Source organism: Mirounga leonina, unplaced genomic scaffold, assembly GCF_011800145.1.
Source record: "Mirounga leonina isolate KUSES-001 unplaced genomic scaffold, KU_Mleo_1.0 Mir_173, whole genome shotgun sequence".
Classification (NCBI taxonomy): Eukaryota; Metazoa; Chordata; class Mammalia; order Carnivora; family Phocidae; genus Mirounga; species Mirounga leonina.
The window spans coordinates 49,317,338-49,341,160 of record NW_023270447.1 but is presented as its reverse complement, the minus strand read 5'-3'; the positions used below and the strand labels follow the sequence as shown (position 1 = coordinate 49,341,160).

The 23,823-nt window shown below is 44.7% G+C and overlaps 1 protein-coding gene across 1 annotated transcript in view; it reads right to left on the bottom strand.

Annotated features, from left to right (window-relative positions):
* The window catches only part of PLPP3 (phospholipid phosphatase 3), an 83,393-nt gene extending 59,801 nt beyond the window's left edge, over positions 1-23,592 (bottom strand). The window contains exon 1 of the mRNA XM_035018464.1: positions 22,847-23,592. Within this exon, the coding sequence (XP_034874355.1) occupies positions 22,847-22,985 (139 nt within the window). The 5' untranslated portion in view covers positions 22,986-23,592. The remainder of the gene's footprint in view (positions 1-22,846) is intronic.
* Positions 23,593-23,823: the final 231 nt, after the last annotated feature.

Below are 23,823 nucleotides of genomic sequence, written 5' to 3'. Positions count from 1 at the left end.
AGAGCCTATGGGGTGCTGTATTCCCCGGTACTTCCAATAAGAATGGGACAATCTGTGCAACAGGCTTAGCAAACACTTTAGAACAATGAGAAGTTTTAACAAAGCATGGTGTACTGTACTTAACTTCATTTTTAAGTAACATGATTACACTGGTTTCAGCTGGTCAAACAGTTAAATTTAGCAATTAATAACCATCATCAAACATTGTCTCACACTAATCAAATTCAAATCAAGGAAGTCATTTTTTTTCTTCATTCACGGTATTTTCAATTCATGGGTAGAAAACAGGATGTGATGATAATGCACATTTCAGAGTCACAGAAGCCTAAATTCAAATCTCAAACTACCTGCCTGGGGCCTCATTTTCCTTGCATATAAATGGAGGGGTGCTATGGCTTGGAGTGTCCCCTCCCCCCCAAAAAAATTCATAGTCAAAGTCCTAGCCCCAGGACCTCAAGGGTGTGACCTGATTTGGAAATGGGGTCTTTACAGAGGTAGTTAAGTTACAATGATGTCATTAGAGTAGATTCTAATCCAATATGACAAGTGACCTGCAAAAATGGGGATATTTGGACGTAGAGACGCCCGCACAGGGCCTACAGGGAGGATGCCATATTCACATGAAGACCACCATCTTCGGCCAAGAAGAGAGACATGGAACACCTCTTCCCTCACAACCTTCAGAAGGAACCACCTTGCATCACTTTGATCTTGAACTCGTAGCCACCAGAGTTGTAAGATAATAATTTCTGCCATTTCAGCCACTCAGTTCATGGTACTTTGTTACAGTAGCCCTAGCAAGCAGGGGCAATAGGACCTACCCCAGAGAGTTTTAATTTGGGGGAGGAAGGCAAGGAAAGCAAAAGGGAATGAAGAGAAATCTGTGTGATTAAAGGGTAATCCTTAATTCTGAATGACTGTAAAGAGAAATAACTTTAATTATGGCAATTAGTAGCAACACAGAAAATCGTATGAATATATATGTATGTATATATACCTACTAAATAACTGAAAGAAAATCAAATAAAAATGACTAAAAGGAAATATGCCAAATGGTACTTGCATTAGGTAGTAGATTATGGGTGATTTTCTCCCTTCTCCCAAATTTTGGGTAGTTTAAAACATCAGTGATGAAAAACAAAGTCATAGATTTAAAAAAAAAAAGGCTAAAAATGTATGCTAGTGTCAAAATACTTGGGTTTTTCCATTTTTTCAATTTTTACTGAACAACGTCTAATATGTATCAGGCCCCGAGTTAGGCACCAGGAATATGGAAGTAAAAAGAAGAACATCCCTGCCTCAGATTTCACTGTCAGGGTTCTACATAAACCAGTATTTATCCTTTCCACCTCTCCAAATACGTATAGGCATGCAATATTTCCTCCAAATTTCAATCTCCTGTGCAAAATGCTCTAATTCAAAGAGGGAAAGAAAAGTTGCCTGTGTGGTCCAGATACCGATAAACACATCAGAAACTCTTCTTCTAAATGTCGTTGTTCAATAAACCAATCAGCTGTTATCACTTCTCTGATTAAGTCCAGTTGTCAAAAACACCACCTGCAAGCGGGAATCAAAAGAGGGAGACAGCTGTCCCTGCATCTCATGACAACATCTAACTGATGTTAGGGTAACCTAACCTGTCTGCAGATTCAAGGCCCTGGCCCCTCTGAATTCAAGTGTGCTTGCATTTGCTGGTTGAGCAGCCCATCCGTAAAACTATGTAGGAACAATAGCAGTTAACTGCCACATAAACAATGCTAACAGGTAGAGGCTGGATACCCTTAGATCTTGACTCTCAAAAGCCACCCAGCATGGGCTACATTCTTGATGCACGTGGGGGGCAAAGAGTACGCATTTAAGATCACTCATCTATGACAAACTGTCCCTTCTTGCTCACAGCTCGGAGCCCCATCTGTTCCAGAAAACTCAAGTTTTCCAAATGTGTGCCCCAAAGTCACTGCACCTCTTCTAGGTGATGGTCCCAGCTGACCCAGGCCCTCCCAGGCTCAGTTCTGTGGTCAGTGGTTCTGCCAAACCCTCTCATTTCCTTCTGTTGTCCCCATTGTTCTATTTCCCCCCCCCCCCCCCGTCCTCTCCCCCAATCTTACCCAGCAGTTGACAGGAAGTGGGTCTTTACTGCTCATGGAAGTGTTTGCTTAGCAGGTACAGTTTAGATACATAAAAATGAAGAACAGGGGGAAAAAAATGGAGAATAGAACCCGCCAGAACTTATTTTCTCCTCCTTGGGTTATATCCCTGAGTCTTCTCCATGTTTATCACTCTTCTCTAACTGACCTGTGCCCGCAGGGCTCCATCTATTGGGTTGGTTTGCTGCTGTTAATCTGTGAAGATGAATATTAGAAGCGTGACTTCAGGGAAGGTCAAATTTAAAAACCTGTTTGGGGGGGGTTGGTGCGGGGAGGAGGGTCATGCGTACGTGAACACAGCCGTGGGTACTTATGAAGAAGGGCAGTCTCCTTCCCTTCAAACCTTCAAGTTTGAGCTCCTTGAACAGGAACCATACCCTTTCAACTCCACAGCTCCTAGCAGAGAGCAGGTGATCAGTAAATGTTGCACAAATACACGGGTGAGTAAGTGAATTCGTGAGCATAGCTGCTTTGGGTCTTGAAAGAAAACCTTTGGTCTCAGGTCAGACAGCCTTGCTAGAATGGTCATGTCTGTGTGTACCTTCATGGATCATTTCCCTCTTCTGCGAAAAGACATACAAAGAGCGGTAAGTCCATATTCTACAGGCATGTTGATTAAGCGGACAGAGGAAAGATAACAGCTTCTGAAACCAACTTTTGAGGGTTTTGCAATAAACTCTCACTGTATGGAGAAAGTTTATACTTCCTCCATCGATCTCATAGTCCCTCTCCTCCTCGGCAAGTCCCGGGGCGCTGTTCCAATCCCACACTGCTCTGTGCTGAGGCCAAAGCCCCGTTTCCTGCCTCAAAAGGCCCTTTGTTTGGGCTCTCTTTCCAAATCAGCGTATCCTGAGCTTGAACCCTCCTGCTTTTGAGAACTCAGATGCCTTGGCAGCAGAAGGCCTTGCCAGCAGGTTTGTAGTCCTAACAGCTTTCAAAAACCTCAATGTGAAGGCATGTCCAAAGCTAAGAAACTCTATTCATGGGAGGGGGGGAGACAGAGTATTATTTTAAGAGTTGCAAAAACAACTTCAAATTGACTCTTTAGTCTTTAATTGCTACCAGAAGACTGAGAACTTCTTGTTCTCTTGTATTTAATTAAGATATAGTTTTAATCAACTTTAAATGATATTGGTTAATATGCTCGGCTTAATCTCTCAGGCAAGTTTTGCCTCAGGACACTGGAATGCATTAAAGATGAACTCCCAGCGTGCACTCTCCCAACCGGAAAACATCTCCCTTCAGCGAGAGCCGATGGAAAGGTAGCTGCATGGTGCAGCTGCTAAAGGATTCTCTGGAAGGACTCCAGAGCTACTTTTCAAAGATCAGGTAAGTTATGTCTAATCCATGCTTTGTATACTACACGTGCTGTAAATCCAGGTGGCACTCTCTTACACGCTTATTTGTTCTGAAGCTTGCCAATTATCTCGGACAGGTAACAGTTCCTGAACAAAAAGTTTTGAGGGAGCAGGGCAGAGATTAATGCAGAAGAGCCTATGGCCTGCCAGGCATCTTCCAATCTTGGGACAACCTCTAAGATAGGAATTATTGTCCCCATTTGCCAGACGAGGAAACTGAATTTCAGAGAGATTACGACCCTTGCCTTGGCTTGTAGCTAGCAAAATGGTGGAACCAAGATTTGAGCCCAGAACAGCCCCAAAACACATCCTTTTTCCATTCTTAGAGTGGAACACTTTAGGCAAGACTTAAGTTGGGGGAACTTGGTAGGTGAACCTCTTCATCTCTCCTCTTATGTTGAAATCCTGTGACAGGATTCAGGCATTCAATACAGCCAAGACTCCCAACTAAGCACTGTGCGAGGTGCAGCCTTTTGTATTTTATGGCCATAAGCAGATCTTAAAGACCATCTAATTAAACGGCCCAATTATTTAGGTGAGGAGTATTAGACCAACAGAGCATAAGTGATCTGCTTAAGGTCGCTAACTAGTGCCAGAGCGGAGATGACTTGAGATGGGCGGGGGGATGGAAGTACCCCAAGGCAGACATAGTGAGGGAGTGGGATAAGCAGAAACCAGCCATAACGGATTCTCTCTCCCACAGGCAGAGAGGAAGAAGAGGGTGCTCTGAAGAGGGAAGACATGATCAAAGGCCAGAAGGCAGACATCTGTGGGGTGTGTCTAGGAAACAATGAGAGCAACATGGCTCAAGGTGGATGTCAATGAGAATATCTGTGCCTTCAGAATAAGGCTGGCAGGAACTCAAAACTGTTAACAGTAGATGCCTCTGGGGATTAGAATTTAGAGGGCTGACGGGTGAGAGGGTTATTCCCTTTAAGCATAATCGTATTTTTGGAATTTTTTTACTATTTTATTACTATAAGAATATATTACTACACTTTGGGATGTTGTGTTAAGGTTTAAAAGGCTTTGTAGATTACTGACACATGGGGCCAATATCTGGTTTGCAGAATAACCAAATCCATAGTATACAGGGATGCTTTAAAATATGGTACTTACTGGATTTAAACTTGAACTTGCACAAGATAAGGGTTTCATTTCTCCTGGATTTTACCCATTTTCCAAGATAGTTAACTTCTCTGAGCCTAGTTTTCCCATCCATAAAATAGGGGTAGGCAGGGGAAAAACTTGATGGTCAGGCCCCCCCACCTCCTGCATTCTAAGATTTTTCTAAAGCATGGTCGTCAGTACTGGTCAGAGCTGAGACAGAAGAACCACTCTGCTGGTGGAATGCCTTATTGGACAACGGTACCAAACGGCATTCTCCCGATAAACCATCCAAACGACTGTGATATTACTACCCTCAGCCCCCAAAATCAATTCTGCTACCTCTGTACGATGTCCGTGCTGTACTTCTAGAGTTGGATCTACCAATGTCTACTCTAGAATACTCACGGGCAGGGAGCACATCCAATTCATCATTAGATCCCGACGCCAAGCACAGTACCTGGTACATTAAAGATGCTCAAGGAATATTTGTTGAAATGACACATCATGACCACTTATTCTGGGGCTTTTAATGATAAAACTAATTAATATTATTAATAATGATAATAATTACTTGAAGACACAGTACCAAACAGAACTGATGCTGCGTTATAATTATAGGAAGACAGATTTCATATTAATATACTCTTTTGAGGCCAACAGTCACAGGCAGGGAAAGCTACCTGGCTAAGGTGACTCAGTAAGTTAGAGAGTAAGGCAGAGAAAGTTAGGACAGAAACCCAGATTTCTTATTCCCAGTTTGGGCAACTTTCTTCTGCAGAAGGCTTCTGCTCTCTCCCTGAAGAACCTCACCTAAGGCAGGACCAGATGAGAAAAACCTCTCACTCTAAAAACAGCCCTAGCTTTTAAGGTAAGTTAAACTTTTTTTTTTTTTTTCCCTAATGGCAGCTATCATCCTTAGTACAAATTCAGTCTGCTGACCAAGTTCAAAACACTGTACGAATACAAAGTTGAACTCAAAATATCTAACTGCATTTCATTTTGTTACATAACCAAGTCTCTCAAGTTAGTTAGTACTTGATGGGCTGATACAAACTCTAGCAGCAAAGGGTTTTGTTTTGTTTGTTTTTTTTTTTTCCATTTCATCACACTGCCTCGCAGGAAGTATGTGTTAAGTATCCACTGTTTAGCTTTATAATTATACTTAATAATTATGTAGCTATTTATAGAAAGAAGACATACTGTGCCAGGCTACCTTACCATTGTGGTTGTAGAGGTAGCAAAAGTGTTGTTTTTCTTCTTGCTTCTTGTCTCTATTTTCTAAAGTAACTTTTTCTTGACATTTTCTTTAATTAAAAAAACTTTTTGAAAGCATCTTTCTTTTTTTTAAAAAAATGTTTTATTTCAATTTGATCTGGTTAACGGATAGTATACTATTAGTTTCAGAGGTAGAATTTAGTGATTCATCAGTTGCATATAACACCCAGTGCTCATCACATCAAGTGCCCTCCTTAATGCCCATCACCCAGTTACCCCATCCCCCCACCTCTCCCATTTTCTTTAATAAAAATTTTTAAGCATCTATTATATACCAGGAAGTCATACCCTATTAAGATGGAACTGTATAAAACAGAAAACAAACCAAAGACTCCACCTAAGAAAGATCAATACAAAGGGCCCAAAGAAGGTCTAATTCTGCCCAGAGGAAATCAGGAAAGGCTCCACAGAAGGGGCTGCACTTGAACTGACTGAGTATCATGAGGTAAGTAGCACATATCGAATGAAGAGAAATGACAGTGGGAAAGCACGTGGATTGGCCACAAGATGGAGATGTCTGGGACAAGAATATGGAGCAGCGGAGTGGGGGGGATGGGAATGAGGAGCAGGAAAGGTTGGCTGGGGTCTGATTCTGAAGGGTCTCAAATATATTTAAAGGTTTATTTTGTAGTCAATGTAGTCATAAAACTCCTGGTCTTAAGAGAAGGACCTATGTGATCAGAATTGTAGTTTTAAGAAACGACTCTGTATGCTTAATGCATAAAGTATATATGGGGGAGAGCAGACACTATCACTCTAGAAATAAACCTCTAAAGAAATATTTTCAGCCACAGGTATGTGACAGCATGCACCTAAAATGAGAAACAGAGAATGCAGAGAACGAATTCAGAAGATAAAATATATATATTCATTGCACAACACAGATACGGCTTTACAGCCTAAAGCATTTTCCTATATATTTGTGACACCACACCCTTGGGTCTCAATAGCTGTATAAGGCAGGGAGGGAATGAATCGTCACCCCCACTGTATCATTCCTAAAGTAGCAATAATTTGCCAGGGGTCCCCCAGCCAATACAGCAAAGCAGGGAACAGAGCCCAAGATCAGCACAGAGCTGCCTCCTAGACTCCATACTGGAAGTTTTTCATTTAATTTTCCATGACCTGGCTTTGTTTTCTCCATCAACTGACTGTGTGTCTTATCTCCTCATCTTCTCACCTGCCCCTTAAGGGCAGGATCCACCTCTTGTAAAAAAAAAAAAAAAAAAAAAAAGCCTTTGCATTTATCTCAATAAATACTGAAGGATATATCAGATAGACAACAGGGTCCCAGGAATGTTCTCATCTGCAGTTTTGGTCAACAGCCAAGAATGCACTTTGCCATTGGTCTTGTGGGCATCTCCCATCCATCACTGACTGGTCCACAGTAGAGAAGCAGCCCTCGCTTTGACTCTATGATCTGAGGGGCCTCTTGCCAGATGCTTTGCCTCTCTGCACTCTAAGTGCGAAGGAGCTGTACAAAATGGGTCTGCTCTGAGTCCTAGCTAACTTTTCCATGGGTCTGTGTTTGTCAAAGCTTCATGCCAACTCTGTCAGAAAAAGAAACGCCACAAAACTTCTTTTAGGAAAAGGAGAAAAAGACCTACTTTATGCACTTGCTCTCATGCTAATCACACCACCATTCAAATCCCAGATGAATAGGACACCTACAATAGCCTGGGAAATACACAGAGCCTGTAACCAAAGCGTAGGCTACTTCACTCAAAATGTTGCATCTCCCCGCCTTTTTAACTCCTTTGGAGAAGACTGGTAAGAGGAAGGGTCAACAGAATGTGAAGCTGCCATCCCTCCCCAGAAAAAGTCGATCCATTTCTGTATGAAATCGGCAAAATATTCTCCTGCCCTGGCCTGTCCTTCTCTAATGCTCTACAGAAGCGGAGCTTCTCCCACATATTTTCAATAAAAGTGGCTGCATGGCATGAGTGACCTGCTCCAAGCAGATTCCAGCAAAGCACTTCCCCCGGAATCTTAGTAAATGATCTCTGCTAGTGATTAACTAGTTGAATTATTAATACAGCGTGTCACCACCCACCAAAAGGAGTTGAGACAGGCATTGCTGACTAGGTTCAGAGAAAACTAAAATGAACTCCAACCTCCTCCTTCATAGGGTTGTTGTGAAATTCAAGTCAGTTAATAATGCCTGTAAAGTCCCTTGCATTAGTGCCTGCCAGAGAAGGATTCGCCGAAGTGCATGCCCTTCCCCCCTTCCAGCCTGAAGGTTGTCAGTCTAATCTCCGTCCTCCAGGAATTTTACAAACAGGCAAAACTAAAATGGGCAAAAGGCTTTAAATCCCAAATCACACTTGGAACACTTTACAAGGCCTGATAATTTCATTTCAAAACTTTCTGGCTGACTTGCTTGCTTCATAAGCTTATTATTGAAAATAGAAGTCAGTGCAAATTCCAACGCCAGTCTTCACTGCTGGAGGAAAGAGCAAAGGTGTTGACTGGTTCTTATCCCAGGCACTCGACCACTTTTCCAGTTGCAGGATCCCCAGCAAGCCACTCGACCTCTCCAAAGGGCAACTGCTTCATCTGTAAAAATCAGCTCTAGCAGTATCTCCCCTTTGGCATTATACTATTTGGTGGTGCTCAAAAGCATTCTTTTCCTAGCCTTTTTCCAGGTGGCATTTGGAGAACGACATCCTGGGCGTAGTGTGGTATTTGTGTTTTGTTAGCTTTCAGGGTTTAGGCAGCTAGAGATCTAGAATGAGAGAAATTGAGGCAAAAAAGGATATTTACACTCTAATTCTCAGACGCATACTTTATCATTTGATGGAACTATTCACTGAAAGAGATTATTAATTAATAATAACTGGATTTCACAGCTGAGGCCAGCAGACCCGCAAACATCCAATTTAAGGCAAAATCATAATTAAAGGTTCTTCAACCATCAATGGCCCTAGGAAAATTAAACCAAAAATCAAGATGGCTTATTTCCCTCATGGGATTGAAAGCATCCAGTATTTTTAATGTTTTGACCCAAGAAGTATATTTTAATTTCCCAGCGAGCCCCTGGGAGTCATGCATTCACCCAATGCCTATGATGCAGATCTTCCAAAGCAATGATTTACTAGGATGAGTGGAGTCCATCATCCCTCCTGCCTAGGCACTGGAGTTACTCTCTCCAAAGAGATTTAAGCAAGAAGCCCACTAAACAAAAGACTCAGGTAAGGTGGTAACACCCTTGGAAATATTTTTAAAAATCTCAGCCTGCTAGAAGTTCTTCCCTATAATCACAGTATGTGCAGTTGCCTCAAAAGACAACACTCCGTATTTAATCAAAATGTCCATCAAGGCCAAGATGACAGCAAGACAAACGCAATGATGAGAACTAACGTAGTTGGCCGTTCTTCCCCAGAAACCTATGGAGGCCAAATTGACCAAAACAGCCACTTTGGGCAAGTGTCTAATGAAATCCACCGTGTGGCTGACAAGCATTTCTGCCACCTCCTGTTAGCGGTTGCAAACTCCACAACAATGTGGGTCATTTGTGGGGAAGAGGCTACTAGCAGAAGTCCTATTCACCACATTTAATGAAGGTGCTGCACCCACAGCCACTAACCAGAGCTCACAATTTCTCAATGTGACTCAAAGGTTACAACAAACAACAAGGACAGCAGATCAAGCCCACGGTACAAAAAAGGTCACTAACAGAACAACCCATTACTGCTGCCTGATGTGAGTGACAAAGGCCTAGTTCAAGCCCCTCTTCCCATGACACGGTGTCTTCCTCTCCTCTAAATTCACAGCGCGGCGTATCTATTCTAGGATGTCCAAACTTTTCACCACCAAAGACACCTGCCACTTCCTCTTGACCCTCTGTGACGTCAGGAAGATGTCTTCATTTACCAAGGAAACTGTATTTTAAATCACTTCTCTCCTTTTGTTAATCAAAGCATAGAAAGTGGTAAGCCCACCTCCTGATTAGTGGAAATAACCAGCAAGACCAGAGTGAGTTGACAGGTGTCCTTCCACATTCAAATCATAGCACAGAATGCCAGTGCTTGGACTAGTCGAGGCAGAAGCTGATGCTCTGAGTTAGTCTAGACTAGCTGCGCACTGGTAAATGTGTTAGTACGGGTTAGCTATTTTTGAAGTGCTGAAAATAGCATAAGGTGCCCCATAATTGCCCTAATACACCTTTACAGGTCCAGAGAGCCCAGGGTGAGAATCCCAAGTCTAACTCAATTTGGACAAATCATCATGTGTCACCAATGCGAGAGTCAGCACGGAGGGGTGCAGACAAAGGGGGCTTCAGAAGCCCCGGAGAACAAAAGCAGTAGAGCCCAGTGGTGAAGGATGGCCCAAAGGGTCAGACGGCTTAGGTCTGACCCCAATATTGCAAAAGTCACTTGCCACAGAACCTCTCTGAGAAGCGATTTTTTAACTCTCTGAACCTTATTTCTATAAAACGGTGATAAGAGGAATAAGGACTCCACAGACTCAGTGGGGGGATTAAATGAGAGAATGAGTGCACCCTGCTCCAACCAGGGAGAGGCACAGAGTGGGTACTTGACAAATGTCAGCAATTGCCATTATTTTGGCAGGCCTGAGTCCCCGCCCAGCCCCCACACACATTACCTGTGTGAACCTGGGCAAATCATTTACCCTCTCTGAGTTGCAAAACCAGGTGACTGACATCTACCTTATTCTGTTATTGGAAAGATGAAGCAAGACAGTGTCTAATGCTCCTGATAATAAAGGTGTCTTTTCCTCACCCTTTTGTCATATTGGTGGTTTCATTTTTTAAGCACTTACAGTTTACTTGTTAGAGTAACATCCAACGTGATGCTTCTACTAATTCCTAAAGATGTGTGTCTGGGTCTTAACAGTCTTTACAATCTCCAGCATCTAGCACATGAGTCCAAAAGATACACGGTAATTCTGACTTCTGAGTTGATCATTATGTACACAGCCATACATCTAGCAGGGAAAAGAGTGAATGATCAACCTCATCAGAAACTACAGTTCTACTTCATGGTCTTAAAAAATACTGTAAAACAGATCCGAGGAACATGAAGGTCTTAACAGTAGGATCTGTACTTTTAACTGTTTTTGAGAGACTCTGAAGAGCTGGGGCTTGTTTTCATTTTGCTGAGGCAGGAATCTGCTTGTGACACCCCCAGGTCTGTGGAAGTATGTTACTCAGCGGGTGAGCGGGTCTAGCTGACCACCCAGCATCTTTTTCTCAGTCAGCTTCATTGTTCTCTGCTCACTCATCTTAAACCCAGTGACAGTAGTGAACTGATTAAAAACTTTGCTTCTTTGTGGAAAATGGCTCAAAGAACAAAGTGACACTAGAGTGGTTTCATGAATATGTTGATTCCAAAGGTCTTTGGTAAAACTTTTGTGTTTTCTCTTTACATATTTTAATTAATCTTAGGCTATTTCTAAAATGGCGCAGCCACTATGCAGAACAGTTTGGCAGTTTCCTCAAGAAGTTAAACACAGAGTTACCACGTGATCTGGCAATTCCACTCCTAGGCATAGATACCCAAGAGAACTGAAAATGTGTGCACACATAAAAAATCTGTACATGGATGTTCGTAGCAGCATTATTCATAATGGCCAGAAAGTGGAAAACACTAGATGTCTGTCAACTGATAAGTGTATAAAATAAATGTGGTATGCCCATACAAGGGAATATTATTTGGCAATAAAAGTCAATGAAGTACTAATACATGCTCAAAAAACATGCCGTACATAACGTGATACAGTATGGATGAACCTCACAAATGTTATCTCGAGTGAAAGAAGCCATTCACAAAGACCACATATTATATGATTTCATTTACATGAAATGTGGAGACTAGGCAAATGTACAGACCCGAAGAGTTGATCAGTGGTTGCCATGGGATGGCGGGACCAGAGGGTAAATGGAGACTGACTGCTAACAGGTTTGAGTTTCTTTCTGCAGCGATGAAAATGTTCTAAAATTGATAATGGTGATGGTTGCCCAACTCTGTAGAATATACCGAAAGCCTGTGAACTGTACATTTTATATATATAATATATATAGATATATTTTTTATATAATTCAGGTATTATATCTCAACAACACTGTTTTAAAAACACCATTACAACCCAAGAAAAACTGTTTCTCTAAACCAGGAGGATTTCCAATGGCCCATTTATTTTAAGATTTTAAGGGGCGTTTGAGGAACAAAGAAATTCCAGAGTGGGGGTAGAAAGAGAACTTCTAGCTTCATCTGCCTAGTAAGGCTATGACCATGAAGCATTTCAGTAATCCTACAAGATGGATTTCATTAAGCCTGCTATAAACACTGCATTGAAAGTGTTTGTGAAGGGAATGGGGCAGCACCACCGTTCAGAGGCTCCCACCTAGGAGATCAGGAGCTACCTGTCATCCTTCTTACTCACCCTTCTCTTCTCTGTCTCCAGCGCTTATGGTCCAGCTCTGCCTCCCTGTTACTGGTCCCCCTCCTCTCTCTCCCATTTCCCTCTCCTCAAACCCTGCAGATCTCAAACACAACTCACAGCAGATTAATCCTCTCTTCAAAACTATTCATGAATATGCTAATTCCAAATGTTGTCTATAAAACTTTTCATTTTTTCCCTTACATATTTTAACTAAAGTCACGCTATTTCTAAAATAAGGTGCAGCCGCTATGGAAAAACCATTTGGCAGTTCCTCAAAAAGTGAAACACGGAGTTACCATATGACCTAGCAAATCCACGCCTATATGCGGTGTTTGGTTTCTATATGACATTTTCCATAGTAAAAAGGAAAACGAAAACAAAAATAAAATTTCATTGGCTCGGCTGGTCCTCCAAAACAAAGTTCCAGTTCCTCGGCTGCCTGCCTTTTACAGCCCCCCTTCATAATCTGGCTCCAACTATACCTCTCCAGCCTCATCTCCAACACCCTCCTTCCGTCGCGCAATACGAACACACAAAGCCGTACCACACTGCAGCCTCCCATACTCACCCTTCCCAGACTCATTCACGTGTGCCCTGCTCAGCACCTGTTGCCCCCTTTGCTGGATTACCCTCTCCCCTCTCTTGGCACGTGAGCTAGGATTTCTCTTGTAGGACCCAGCGCCATGCCCTCAGGCAAAGTTCCCCACCCTTCACTCGGCTGCTAAAGCTTCTCCTCCACCACCCCACATCAGCAACTTAGTGTGTTTAATTCCCAAGTCTGTTTCCCACTCGCCACCCTGAGAATTCGTAAATGTCAAGGAACCCTGAGGGCCCAGCACACAGTAGGTGCTCAAGAAACAACCACGGAAGACAGGACGGATACTTGAAAGACAGGTACAGACCTAGACTTAATTAAATAGGCTCTCTAGAAATTACACTGATTGATACCGCAAACTAATTTGGGGGCCAGATATAAAGAAACCATCAATGAGAACTGCTTCCTTCGCGTCATTATAATTATGTGTATTATGTGCTTTGGGGGTACATAAACAGGAACCAAAGCATACTGCTTATTATGACAAGGCGCTTATGCTGATTTGCATTTCTCTGCGGAACTCTAGTGGCATATAATTTTGTTAATTTGTGACAAACCTCAAAAATGCACTTACCACCAATATTCTGATTGCAATGTATACTTTCAAAGCACGCAGAAATCAACAAGTTCCTTTCAAAAGTTTCCAACTGGATCCTATGTGTGTTGTTTGGTTTGGTTTTAAATTGGGGAATTTCAATGCAGATTCTGATTTATATCTAAAAGGATGGTTCCACAAGGATGTTTGAGAACCTGACCTAGCTTTCTTTTGAAAGTTGGCCCCACCAATTAATGCCTGACCTTGAGAAAATTATTTAATCTGAGACTCCGTTTCCTCCTTGGTCAAGTGAGAATAGTTTCTACCTCAAGAGGCTTTTAAAAAGCAAAAACTTCGAAAACTTGGGTTTCTCTTTCTTCTCTCCTGTGATACATCATTTGCAAAAGCGGGCGCCTATTCAGGCTCAAATCAGTCAGCAGTGATCTTGGGTAATAAGCACTTTCTAGAACAAGCGCCAGTTGGAAGAACAGTGGTATCCCAAAACTGCCCTGTCCTTCAGATTTGCCTCATGTCTCTTTGGCCTCACTCGACTATTACCCAACGAATCAGGATTAAAAGTTAACCTGTTTGTCTTGTCCCCCCCCTCCTTTTTTTTTTAAGATTTTATTTTTTTGTCAGAGAGGGTAGAGAGCCCGATGCAGGGCTCGATCCCAGGACCCCGGGATCATGACCCGAGCCGAAGGCAAACGTTTAACTGACTGAGCCACCCAGGTGTCCCATCTTGTTCCTTTTTTTGAGGGACACAGGCAAGAGAAAGAAGACAGGACCTTCTCCGGCTGGAGAACCGGACCTCCCGGACAATACCAATCTCAAACTGATAGTAAACACCAACAGAAAAGCAAAATGGTATAAAGGCAAGACATGGGTTGTAGGCCCTGATCTTTCAGCATCACCGGACCACTGCAGCCTCTCATACTCACCCTTCCCAGACTCGTTCACGTGCACCCCCACTCCCACCTCCTGCCCTGGCCTGCCCCAAGAGGCCTGTGTTTCTGATGGAAATAAAAAATGACCTTGATGTTGCTGATAATGACAACTCTTAAGAGCTACTGTCAAATTTTGAAGATTCCATAAATCTAGGCAGTGAAGAACTGTTCCAACAGCATTTTCGTTATTTACGCTGTCCACAGCAACACACTCTGAGCTGTTTCGCAATTATTTATCTATACCTAGCTCCTCACTGCCCAATGAGATCCTCAAGACTCATATTTGTGTCAGGGCGCCTGGGAGGCTCAGTGGGTTCAGTGTCCGACTCTTGATTTCGACTCACATCACGATCTCAGGCTCATGAGGTCAAGCCCCGCACCTGGTGCGAAGTCCGCTTGAGATTCTCTCTCTCCCTCTCCCTCTGCCACTCCCCACCCCCATGCTTATGCACTCGCTCGCTCTCTCTCAAATAAATAAATCTTTAAAAAAAAAAAGACTCCTGTTTGTGTCCTAGATTGGGCCCTGTAAAGCATCGTACACATTCCAACTCAATAAAATTGAAATTAATAAAAAGGAAGGAACTAGAAAAGCGCAAGTCTTCGCTGCACTAACTACATTGAAAAGTGGGCAGCAAGACAGATTAAAGGTGACAAGAGCCCTGGAAAACCGAATGACTACTGACCAGCTGGGGCCTGTGGGCAAGTCCCTAAACCTCCCTGAGCTATGAAAGGAGTCTGGTACCAATACCACATGGCTGGCCTGAATAATCAATATGATAACAAACACAGCTACTCCCTCCCTTTCTCCAGAAATGTGGACAGGGCCCTAGATGACGAGCATTTTCGTCACTTTCAATCCTGACTGTTCTCTTCAGTTAGATTTTTCCTGGGGCTGTCAAAAGACACAGAGAAGAGTTGACCCGAAGATAGGCCATTTGTCCCAATTCCCTCCCAGCTCTCCTAAGGTGCATCGGTCCTTCTCTTAAGATGATATGGCCATGTCCCTTCCAAAGGGGAAGAAGAAAGCAACCACCGAAGACTACCGAGGTCCCTGCATTGTGACTTTCCCAGATGGGGTCATCTCTCCTCCACTGCTTTTCTTCAGCTAACCGAAAACATTTGTGTTCCCTCTGCCTGGTTTTTGCTTAGGATTCTCTTCACAATTTCCACTCCCTAATATATTTCAGGAAACTTTGCTGCCAAATAAATGAGCAGATTTCACAGCACCACTGAGGAGTAAGAACACTGGGAAGGAAGGGAAAACACTACAATTACTATGAGTAATAACAGCAACATGAGACCTGATAATCATGATAAAGTGCTTTTCTAACTTCCTAAAGTGCTTTCAGAGTCACGACTTCATCAGAGCTTCACCGTATCAGGGTGTCATTGGGTCTCTTGCTTCTTTTCCAGATGAGGACACCTTTCCGCCTGGAAAGGTGAAATACTTTTCGCCCAAGTCGCACCCAGATTGGAGGGAATCCAAAGCTGGTATTGTTTCCACAATACTTTGCCAAGCTAACTTTGATCTTTTTAAGGGCTCTATTCCGAATCTCGTTTATTCATTTCACTTTTCACTCAGACACAAACTTCAGTATCTCAAAAGAAAAAATGAGTTAACACCTCATTTTTCCAAAGTGGTCACTAGGCCGGCAATTTCCACTACACAGAGCTCAGTTTAGGACGCAGAAACAAGTAAAAATCCCAGCCTCTCAACAATTAGGAGACACCACCAAGTCCCTACACTAAAAAAATCACCGGAGACCTTCAGGCCTGCACCCAGAGGTAATTTTTCCTTTTGAACGAATTCTAACAAGTTTCATTATCTTTGCTGTAAAGATAGGTGTGCTGGCCACAAATGAAAAAAACCTAACAATGTGAAAAGTGCCAGAACATTCAGTCCAGGGACAAAAAGCCCCGGACGTAGCCACTTGCCCTAAGACACCAGCTGTTAAACAACACAGTGATTCTCTGATTGGCCTGATGAGAATCACCAGAAGTTTTTAAAAAATACAGACTCCCAGGCCTTGGTCCAAAGCCTGCTGAATTTGAATCTCCTGAGAAGGAGCCTGAGAATCTCTATTTCGCACCAGATGGGTTTCCTTATTAGGTGAGTCTGTGAGATGTTGATGTCGTCGACATCCCCCAAATGAGTGATTACTCCTCCAATAATATGTACTGGTTGAACTCACCCACTCGGTAGGGCGTCTCCATAAATATAACTGCCTACACAGGGAAGAAGTCCTTGACTATGACTACGGTCTCATTAGCAACATGCTTTGACCAACCGGGCTTGCCAGCCCAGACAACTGCACAGGAAGGGGAAAGAAAGAATCCAAAACTGACAGGAAATCAAAAAGGGCTCCAAGTGGAAAAGGCCACCAACTCCGGCCTTAACAGTCTCCCACAAAGACAGCTATACCCCCATGGTGTATCTTGTAAGTATGCAAGAAAGCTAGGGAAAAAACCCCAAAAAACCAAAAAGCAAAAACAAAAGACCCTAACCATTCAGGATAATGAGGAAATAGAGGTTTTCAACCATTCTGGAAAAGGCAGTGTGGCTTACCTACAAAATGGAGGTTCCCTTCTTTATTTCAACCCATGCAAGATGCTTGGCCGGACAGTTGGCCAGTTGATTAATGAAAATCTGTTTCTATATTCTGTGGTTCACATGGTAGATTAAGTTATCAAAACCTATTGAGTTATTAAAAACACATACTTAGTGAATATAATAAGAATAACAACAAAAAAAAAAAAAGGGGGAAGTTACCTGTGCTTGTGATTACAGCTTACACTTGAACACAGATGTGAACCACACGGGTCCACTTACACACAGATTTTTTTCAATACAGGACAGTACTGTAAACGCATTCTCTCTTCCTTATGATTTTCCTAAGAACATTTTCTTTTCTCTAGCTCACTTTATTGTAAGGACACAGCTTATAATACATATAACACACAAAATATGTGATAATTGGATGTTTATGTTAATGGGAAGATTTCCGGTCAACTGGAGGCTGTTAGGTTTTTGGGAAGTCAAGTCATATGCATTGTTCAAGGGTCAACTGTCCTATAAATTTCAGGAGGCAGGTTAAAGGACACATCTGGCCAAGGAAAAATCTAGCTGGTTTCTCAGCGTATTGGGTTAACTTTAGTAAGAAGTGCTTCCTTTCCCTCCAGAATGGACACCAATATAAGCTAATTGTCAGCATTAAGTCTTTGGTTAAAAAATGTAACAATTCAATTGATGATGAATACTCTTAACAGAAGGAATGACGGAATGACTGGGTTTCTACATCACAGTATGTATCTACCAGTACAGAATCCTAAAATTGTTAGTGCTAGAAGAGGTCTGAGAAGATGATCTAGGCCCTTCCCTCCATTTGTAATAATGAAGAAACTCAGGCCCGGAAAAGTCAAGTGCATTTCTCTGAAATTACATAGCACTGAAGCAGCAGTCCAAGGCCAGAACTCCTATTTCTAGGCTCGTCGCTGAGGTAATGTACAATGAAGACCTAAGCAAAATGCATGCATGAGGGAGACATTCAACAAATGGGTCATTCCTCTCAGAGAGAAATCGGTCACAGAACGCTGCATGGCAGCTTTATGCGTTAGATGTGATCCTGCCCATTTTACCAATGGAAAAAAAAAACAAACCCTGAGATCCACAGAACACCAACTTGTCCACACCACACAACTGGATGGTGGCGTTGGCCAGCCTGGAACCTGAAGCTTCTAGGTCTAAGTCTCTTGTTCCCTTCGCTATACCACACTGCCTCTCTTCTAGGATGAAAAGTGAGTACTTTAATAATAACACAAGATGATGTTACGTAGCCCATATATGGAACCAGTTCTAGGAATTTCATCTCAACCGTTTAACTGAAAATCAAAAAAGGCCAAGAACATTCTGGAACCGCTAAATTACACAGCATGGTTGCTGAGCATCCAAATTCTAATTTTTTACCTGTTTGAGCTTCTTTCCCTTTGCTTCATGATGCTCCACCCTTTGACTGCATTTCCTAGTGGGGACCGGCACAGGAGTCCGGCCTTTCAGACTAAACCTGACCAAGCACCTGCTTCTTCAAACGCCTCCCACCCCTCCTGGTATAAGTTCAGCTCACCTACCTTCTGGTATCAAAAGCCAAATGAGGAACAGTTTTTGTTTGAACAAAAGAACCTTCTCTAAAGAGGGCTCAGGGTACGCTGTGAAGATCAGTTGGCTCAAGAGTTCTGCTCAGTTTTAGAGGCTGCCTTCTCAGCTTAAGTTTCGAGTCAAAATGAATGGCAATCATCTGTCGTCAACTTACTGGGCAAATAAGAAGTTCCCCTATTTGAAGTGCAGCTTTATGATCTTCACTGTAATATTACTGAGTATTTATTTCATGATCTCATCTACCTATGATTCTGAGACATGTATGAAGACAACCACAAAGCCTTCGTCCAGGGCTCCAGATTACAAATCTGCATTTGCCCTTGCGTTTGCCCAAGTCTTGAGAGATTAAAAAAAACCTGTCACATTCAAGATTTCTTCTGATCCTTACAGCAACATAATTAAGTGGCCATTTTGCTCACCGTTTTGCAGATGAACTAACTGAACTCAAAGGATGAAGGGCCTTGAGCAGAGTCCATGCAGAAAAAGCTGGACCTGTCTAAAACTGCCGAGCCCTCCAAGTGCATGGGTTGGAAGGAGGCGCTCAGTAAATAGGTGGGATGAGGGACAGGAGAGAGGGAAAGCAGGGGCACAGACACTCAGCATGGATTTACCGAATCTCTGCATTTTGCTCCAGCCACGTACTGCTGGTGTCCTTTCTGGGGAACCACGGTCTCGTGGGGTAAAAAGGTGCCCTCAAAAATCTGTGAACTACTTAGTCTCGGAACCAGCTCCAAATCCAAACAAGGCCGTGGAGCAAAAAGACAGTATCACTGACCAGAAGAGTCCAGCCACCTCTCTCCACTTGCTTTGGTGCAAATGGGTAACTTGGAAATGGGGAGAGGCAGGGCTTTCTGCAAACAGCTTCAGGTTTTTCTGATAAGAACCCTGAGTCTGAAAGGGAGATGGACTCCAGTCATGCCACTGAAAATCAGGCATCCACCCAAATCGACTTCAGCGTTCATCTCAGAACTTCCACGTGGTTTTCTCACCTATGAAATGGAGATAAGCTCTTCATGAAGGTTACAGTGAAGAGTACACACATTTATATTGAGAAGAGGCTAACAAAGCTTAGAAAGAAAGATGCTGGGCGCCTGGGTGGCTCAGTTGGTTAAGCGACTGCCTTCGGCTCGGGTCATGATCCTGGAGTCCCGGGATCGAGTCCCACATCGGGCTCCCTGCTCAGCAGGGGGTCTGCTTCTCCCTCTGCCCTCTTCCCTCTCGTGCTCTCTCTCTCGCTCATTCTCTCACAAATAAATAAATAAAATCTTAAAAAAAAAAAAAAAAAAGAAAGAAAGAAAGATGCTCCTCCCTTCTTGCCTGGGAACGGCCTCCACCGCTCTCCTGTCACCTGGTACACCAGAACCAATGCTCGGAAAACAGGAGGTGGGACATATCATGTAACCGAAAGGAAAACAAAATCAATTTCAGAAAGACTAGAGCACAAAGATTCTTAACTGTATTTATAAAAGCAATCAGTCGGCAAAGACAGCTGTTCAATGGGAGGTAAACTCCCTTCAGAGTTCTCGGACACCAGATTCTTTTGGCCTTCAAACAAGAGGGGACTTCTGTTTTTTGCTAAGAATTTCACATTCCAAGAAGGTATGTGAAACAAGCTCAACTGCTCACATATTTCCACTCACATAACACTTATGTAGCACATCAGCTTTTATTTTTTCCAGATAAAAGGAGATTAAGCTTGGTATATATTCCTGTGAGAGAATAAACAGAAAACTATGTTTCTCTTTTTTTACTATATTAGTGCCCTGTAATCCAGACCATATGATCCATAAACTATATAAAAATTAAACCATACTGACAATCTTAGGCAAAAAGTGAACCAAGAAGAAATAATTTTTTTTTAGGGCTGTGTGTAGGGGATATTAAAATCACATGTTGTGTTATTAATTTTCTTTTGGAAGCCAAACAGAGTTCTCCTGCATAAATTTCTCAAGTATGTACCTTACAGTTTTTCCTATTAAAGGCAGGTGAGGCATTAAATTAGTGATGTGATATTTTGGTCTATGCATAGGGGAGACATGGATAAGTCACTCTGAAAATGACTTTGTTGGCATGTTTGTTTTTTCTTTTTTTTAATAGCAAGGCAAATACTCCTTAAATAGATAGCTATGTGCCTCAGAATAAAATGCAGGCTCCAGTTATCACCTTTTTGAGGTAAACAAAATCATTTATTCCAACAGACCAACGTGAGTAAACATAATCAACAGCTAGGTAGAGAATATTAGCTTTCGGGGGACACAGGGAGAGTTGGGGCAGATGAAGTGAAATGTGCAAACATCCACCTTACTTGCACTGTTAATGCACAACACTGTCCCTGGCTAAACTGCAGCTGATAGGTGTGTCTTCCTGCAAATTCCTTCACGCTTCTTTCCCCTTTAATAAGAATGCACCATCTATCAGGACTGCCTTCTGAAATCAGAAGACTGGAAGAGGGGACGAGAACAATGAAACTCTACAAAGGCTGTCAGGCATGTTTCTAGCTTTGCTTTCCTAATCAAAGTAGGAGGTAGGAGGGTACTCAGCACAGGCCGTCTGGGAAGAGTTTACCTTACCACCAACAAAACACACCAGTAAACACTGGGAAGCCCCAGACAAGTTTACAGCAAACAGTTTCAATGTGTTTAGTGTTCTCCTTGTACTCCCCCAGGACCAGGGAGGGCCTTTTAAAAATTCAATAGCTGGCAGCGGACTTTAAATACTAATCTTCCCACTGTGCAGGATAATAAGCCCGCGCAGCCCACAGGAAGGCAGGCCCCCCAGTGACAATTCCTTTACACAGCATCTTAACGTCCAATTTCTATGAAGAGGTGGGAAGGGAATTTGCCACCTGAACTAGTCACCTCTCTTGCCTTCCACAGAGCACAATTTTACCCACAGCTGTCTCCCAGTACCCAAAGGGGACAATTCTTATGTTTTAATAATTCCAAGTGTCCCATCTTCCTTTGACTCCCAAACGTACTACGGACAGTCAAGCCAAGGGCAGACCGACCTCACTGAGGACCTTGCTGCAGAAAAGACTCATGAAACACGAGAGAAGTGTAACTCCAGCCCACTAAGTCTCTGGTTTGCACAGTCTGCACGGACAAATCCATTTCAAAGGGGACTTACGTCTCCGTGCAGGAGTTCTATTTTAAGGGAACTGAATTGGGAACACAGATGTTTCTTCAGTTAGCAGAGTTGGCAGAACAGCTCCTGGACCAAATCCGAGTTCTTAATGCAGGAAAGGGCCTTAGGAGAGCATCTAATTCAACCCACTCACTCAACTGATGAGGAAACCGAGGCCCAGGAGGCAAGGAGGTGGCACGCCCAGCAAGTGGCAGAGTAGCAGTGTTCTGATGACAAGTCCTGTGCGCTTTCCATTACACCATGAATCGCTTTAAAAAAAAATATTCTACTCTGACTTCAACCCTGCAACTCCTGTAGATTCACGTCAATAGCTTTCTCCCCGCCCCCGCCAAGTTCATAAATCCTCCTCACTCCCCGCTCAATTTTTTTTTAGCGCCCACAGCTCTTCGGGCTGGGGCATCCAACTAGTGTGGAAAACAGAAATGGACCATCGCCTTAACTTTCTGAGACTGCAGTTAATCGTGGTCCCCAAACACGATCCTGATCTTGGATTGCTTTCCCGGTGCCTCAGTTTCCTACTCGGTGAAATGGGGCTCCTCACCCAACCCGCATGGAGTCGGGGCGAGGGCTGGTTGAAACGAAGTCGGTGACACCTCCTACCGCCGGCACACAGTAGGCGCCTAACAAGTGGTAGCTGAATGGGTGCCCGCATCAAGCCCGCGGGGCGCAGCTTCCAGCCCTCCCCCCCCGGGGGGGCGGGGGGGACGTGCGGTGTGTGCAGGGGGAAGCCAGGGAAAGGCCAGCTCGAGTCCGGCCGGCCGAGGCGGCGGGAGCGGAAGGGCTGGGTGTTTACCCACAGCCAGCGAGGAGGCTGCGCGGCTGCAGGCAGGGGCCCCGCGCCCCAGGAGATCCAGCTTACTCGGATCGGGGGCACCAAGCTCCGCGCGGGCTCGGGGTCACGGTCCCGCCCACCGCCCTGCGCTACGAGGCCGAACCCACACCTTCCGCGGGAGCCTGCCTGCGCCTGCGGCCGGAGGCGGCTTCCAAGGGGCCGGGCTCCAGCGGCCCGGGAGAGCCTGAGCGCGCCCCACGCCCGCTTCCAGGCCGGGAAGTCGGCGGCCCGGGGAAGGGCGGGCGCGGGTGCTCGGGGCGGCGCGAGGGCTCCGGGGCAGGGCTGGCAGGGGGTGGGGGGGCCCGGGGCTGACGGCGCGGGGGCGCGGGGCGGGGGCAGGCTCACCCATGAAGAGGCAGAAGAGGTCGAGGCAGACGAGCAGCACCCGCTTACTGCCGCCCTTCCTCGGGTTGCTGTTGAGCGCCGGGCTGCCGCCGTTCTTGCTCTCCGGGGCGATCGCCTTGTCGTACTTGTAGTTCTGCATGGCGCTGGCTGCGGCGCGAGCCTCCGGCCCCGCGAGGACGCCCAGCGGCGGCAGCCACACACCCGCGCGCGCGGCCCGCCTCCCGGCCGCGGCTGCTCGGGGACGCGGAGGGTCGGGCCCCGGCTCGCGGCGCGGCGGCGGCGGCGACGGTGCAGCCCGCCGCGCGCTTCCCACTGCAGCCCGGGCTGTCTTCTGCTCCCCGCTGCTCCTCTGCGCTCCTCTCTCGGCCCCAAACCGTCCGCAGGTCCAGGGGGAGGAGAGCCGGCTGCCGAGCAGACCCTGCTGCAGAGCTGTGCTGCTCGGGGCGCGCTGGGCGGGCGCGGGTCCGGCTGCGCGAGCGGGGGAGTGGGCAGCGCGGGCGCCCGGCCACCTTCCTCGGCTGCTGCGTACTTAATGAATGGGAGCCGCTCCGAGCCCCGCCGCCGCGGAGCGCCTGCCCCAACTCCAACTTTTCCTCCTCCTCTTCCTCCTCCTCCCGCTGCCGCCGCGGCTGCTGTTGTGGTCGCCTGGGTTTGTTTCTGCACTTTTATCGCACGAGGTCCTTTTAAAAAAGAGAGAGAGGGACAGAGGGAAAGAGAGGGACCTCCTTACTTGGCTCTGGAGAGATCCCGAAAGCACAGCCCCTTCCTTAAGCTGCCTAAGACGTAGGATAATTAAGGCCACATTTTCCCCCACCCCCTTCAAAAAAAAAAAAAAAAAAAATCCTAAAAGGAAAAGTTACTCTCAAACCAGAGAATCCGGGAGCCCCTAGCGTTCAGAAACACCAAGTTGTCACAAAAAGAAAACTATATAAATAAAAAGAAACATTTTCTTCCTGGCCTTGGGTCGGGCAAAAGTT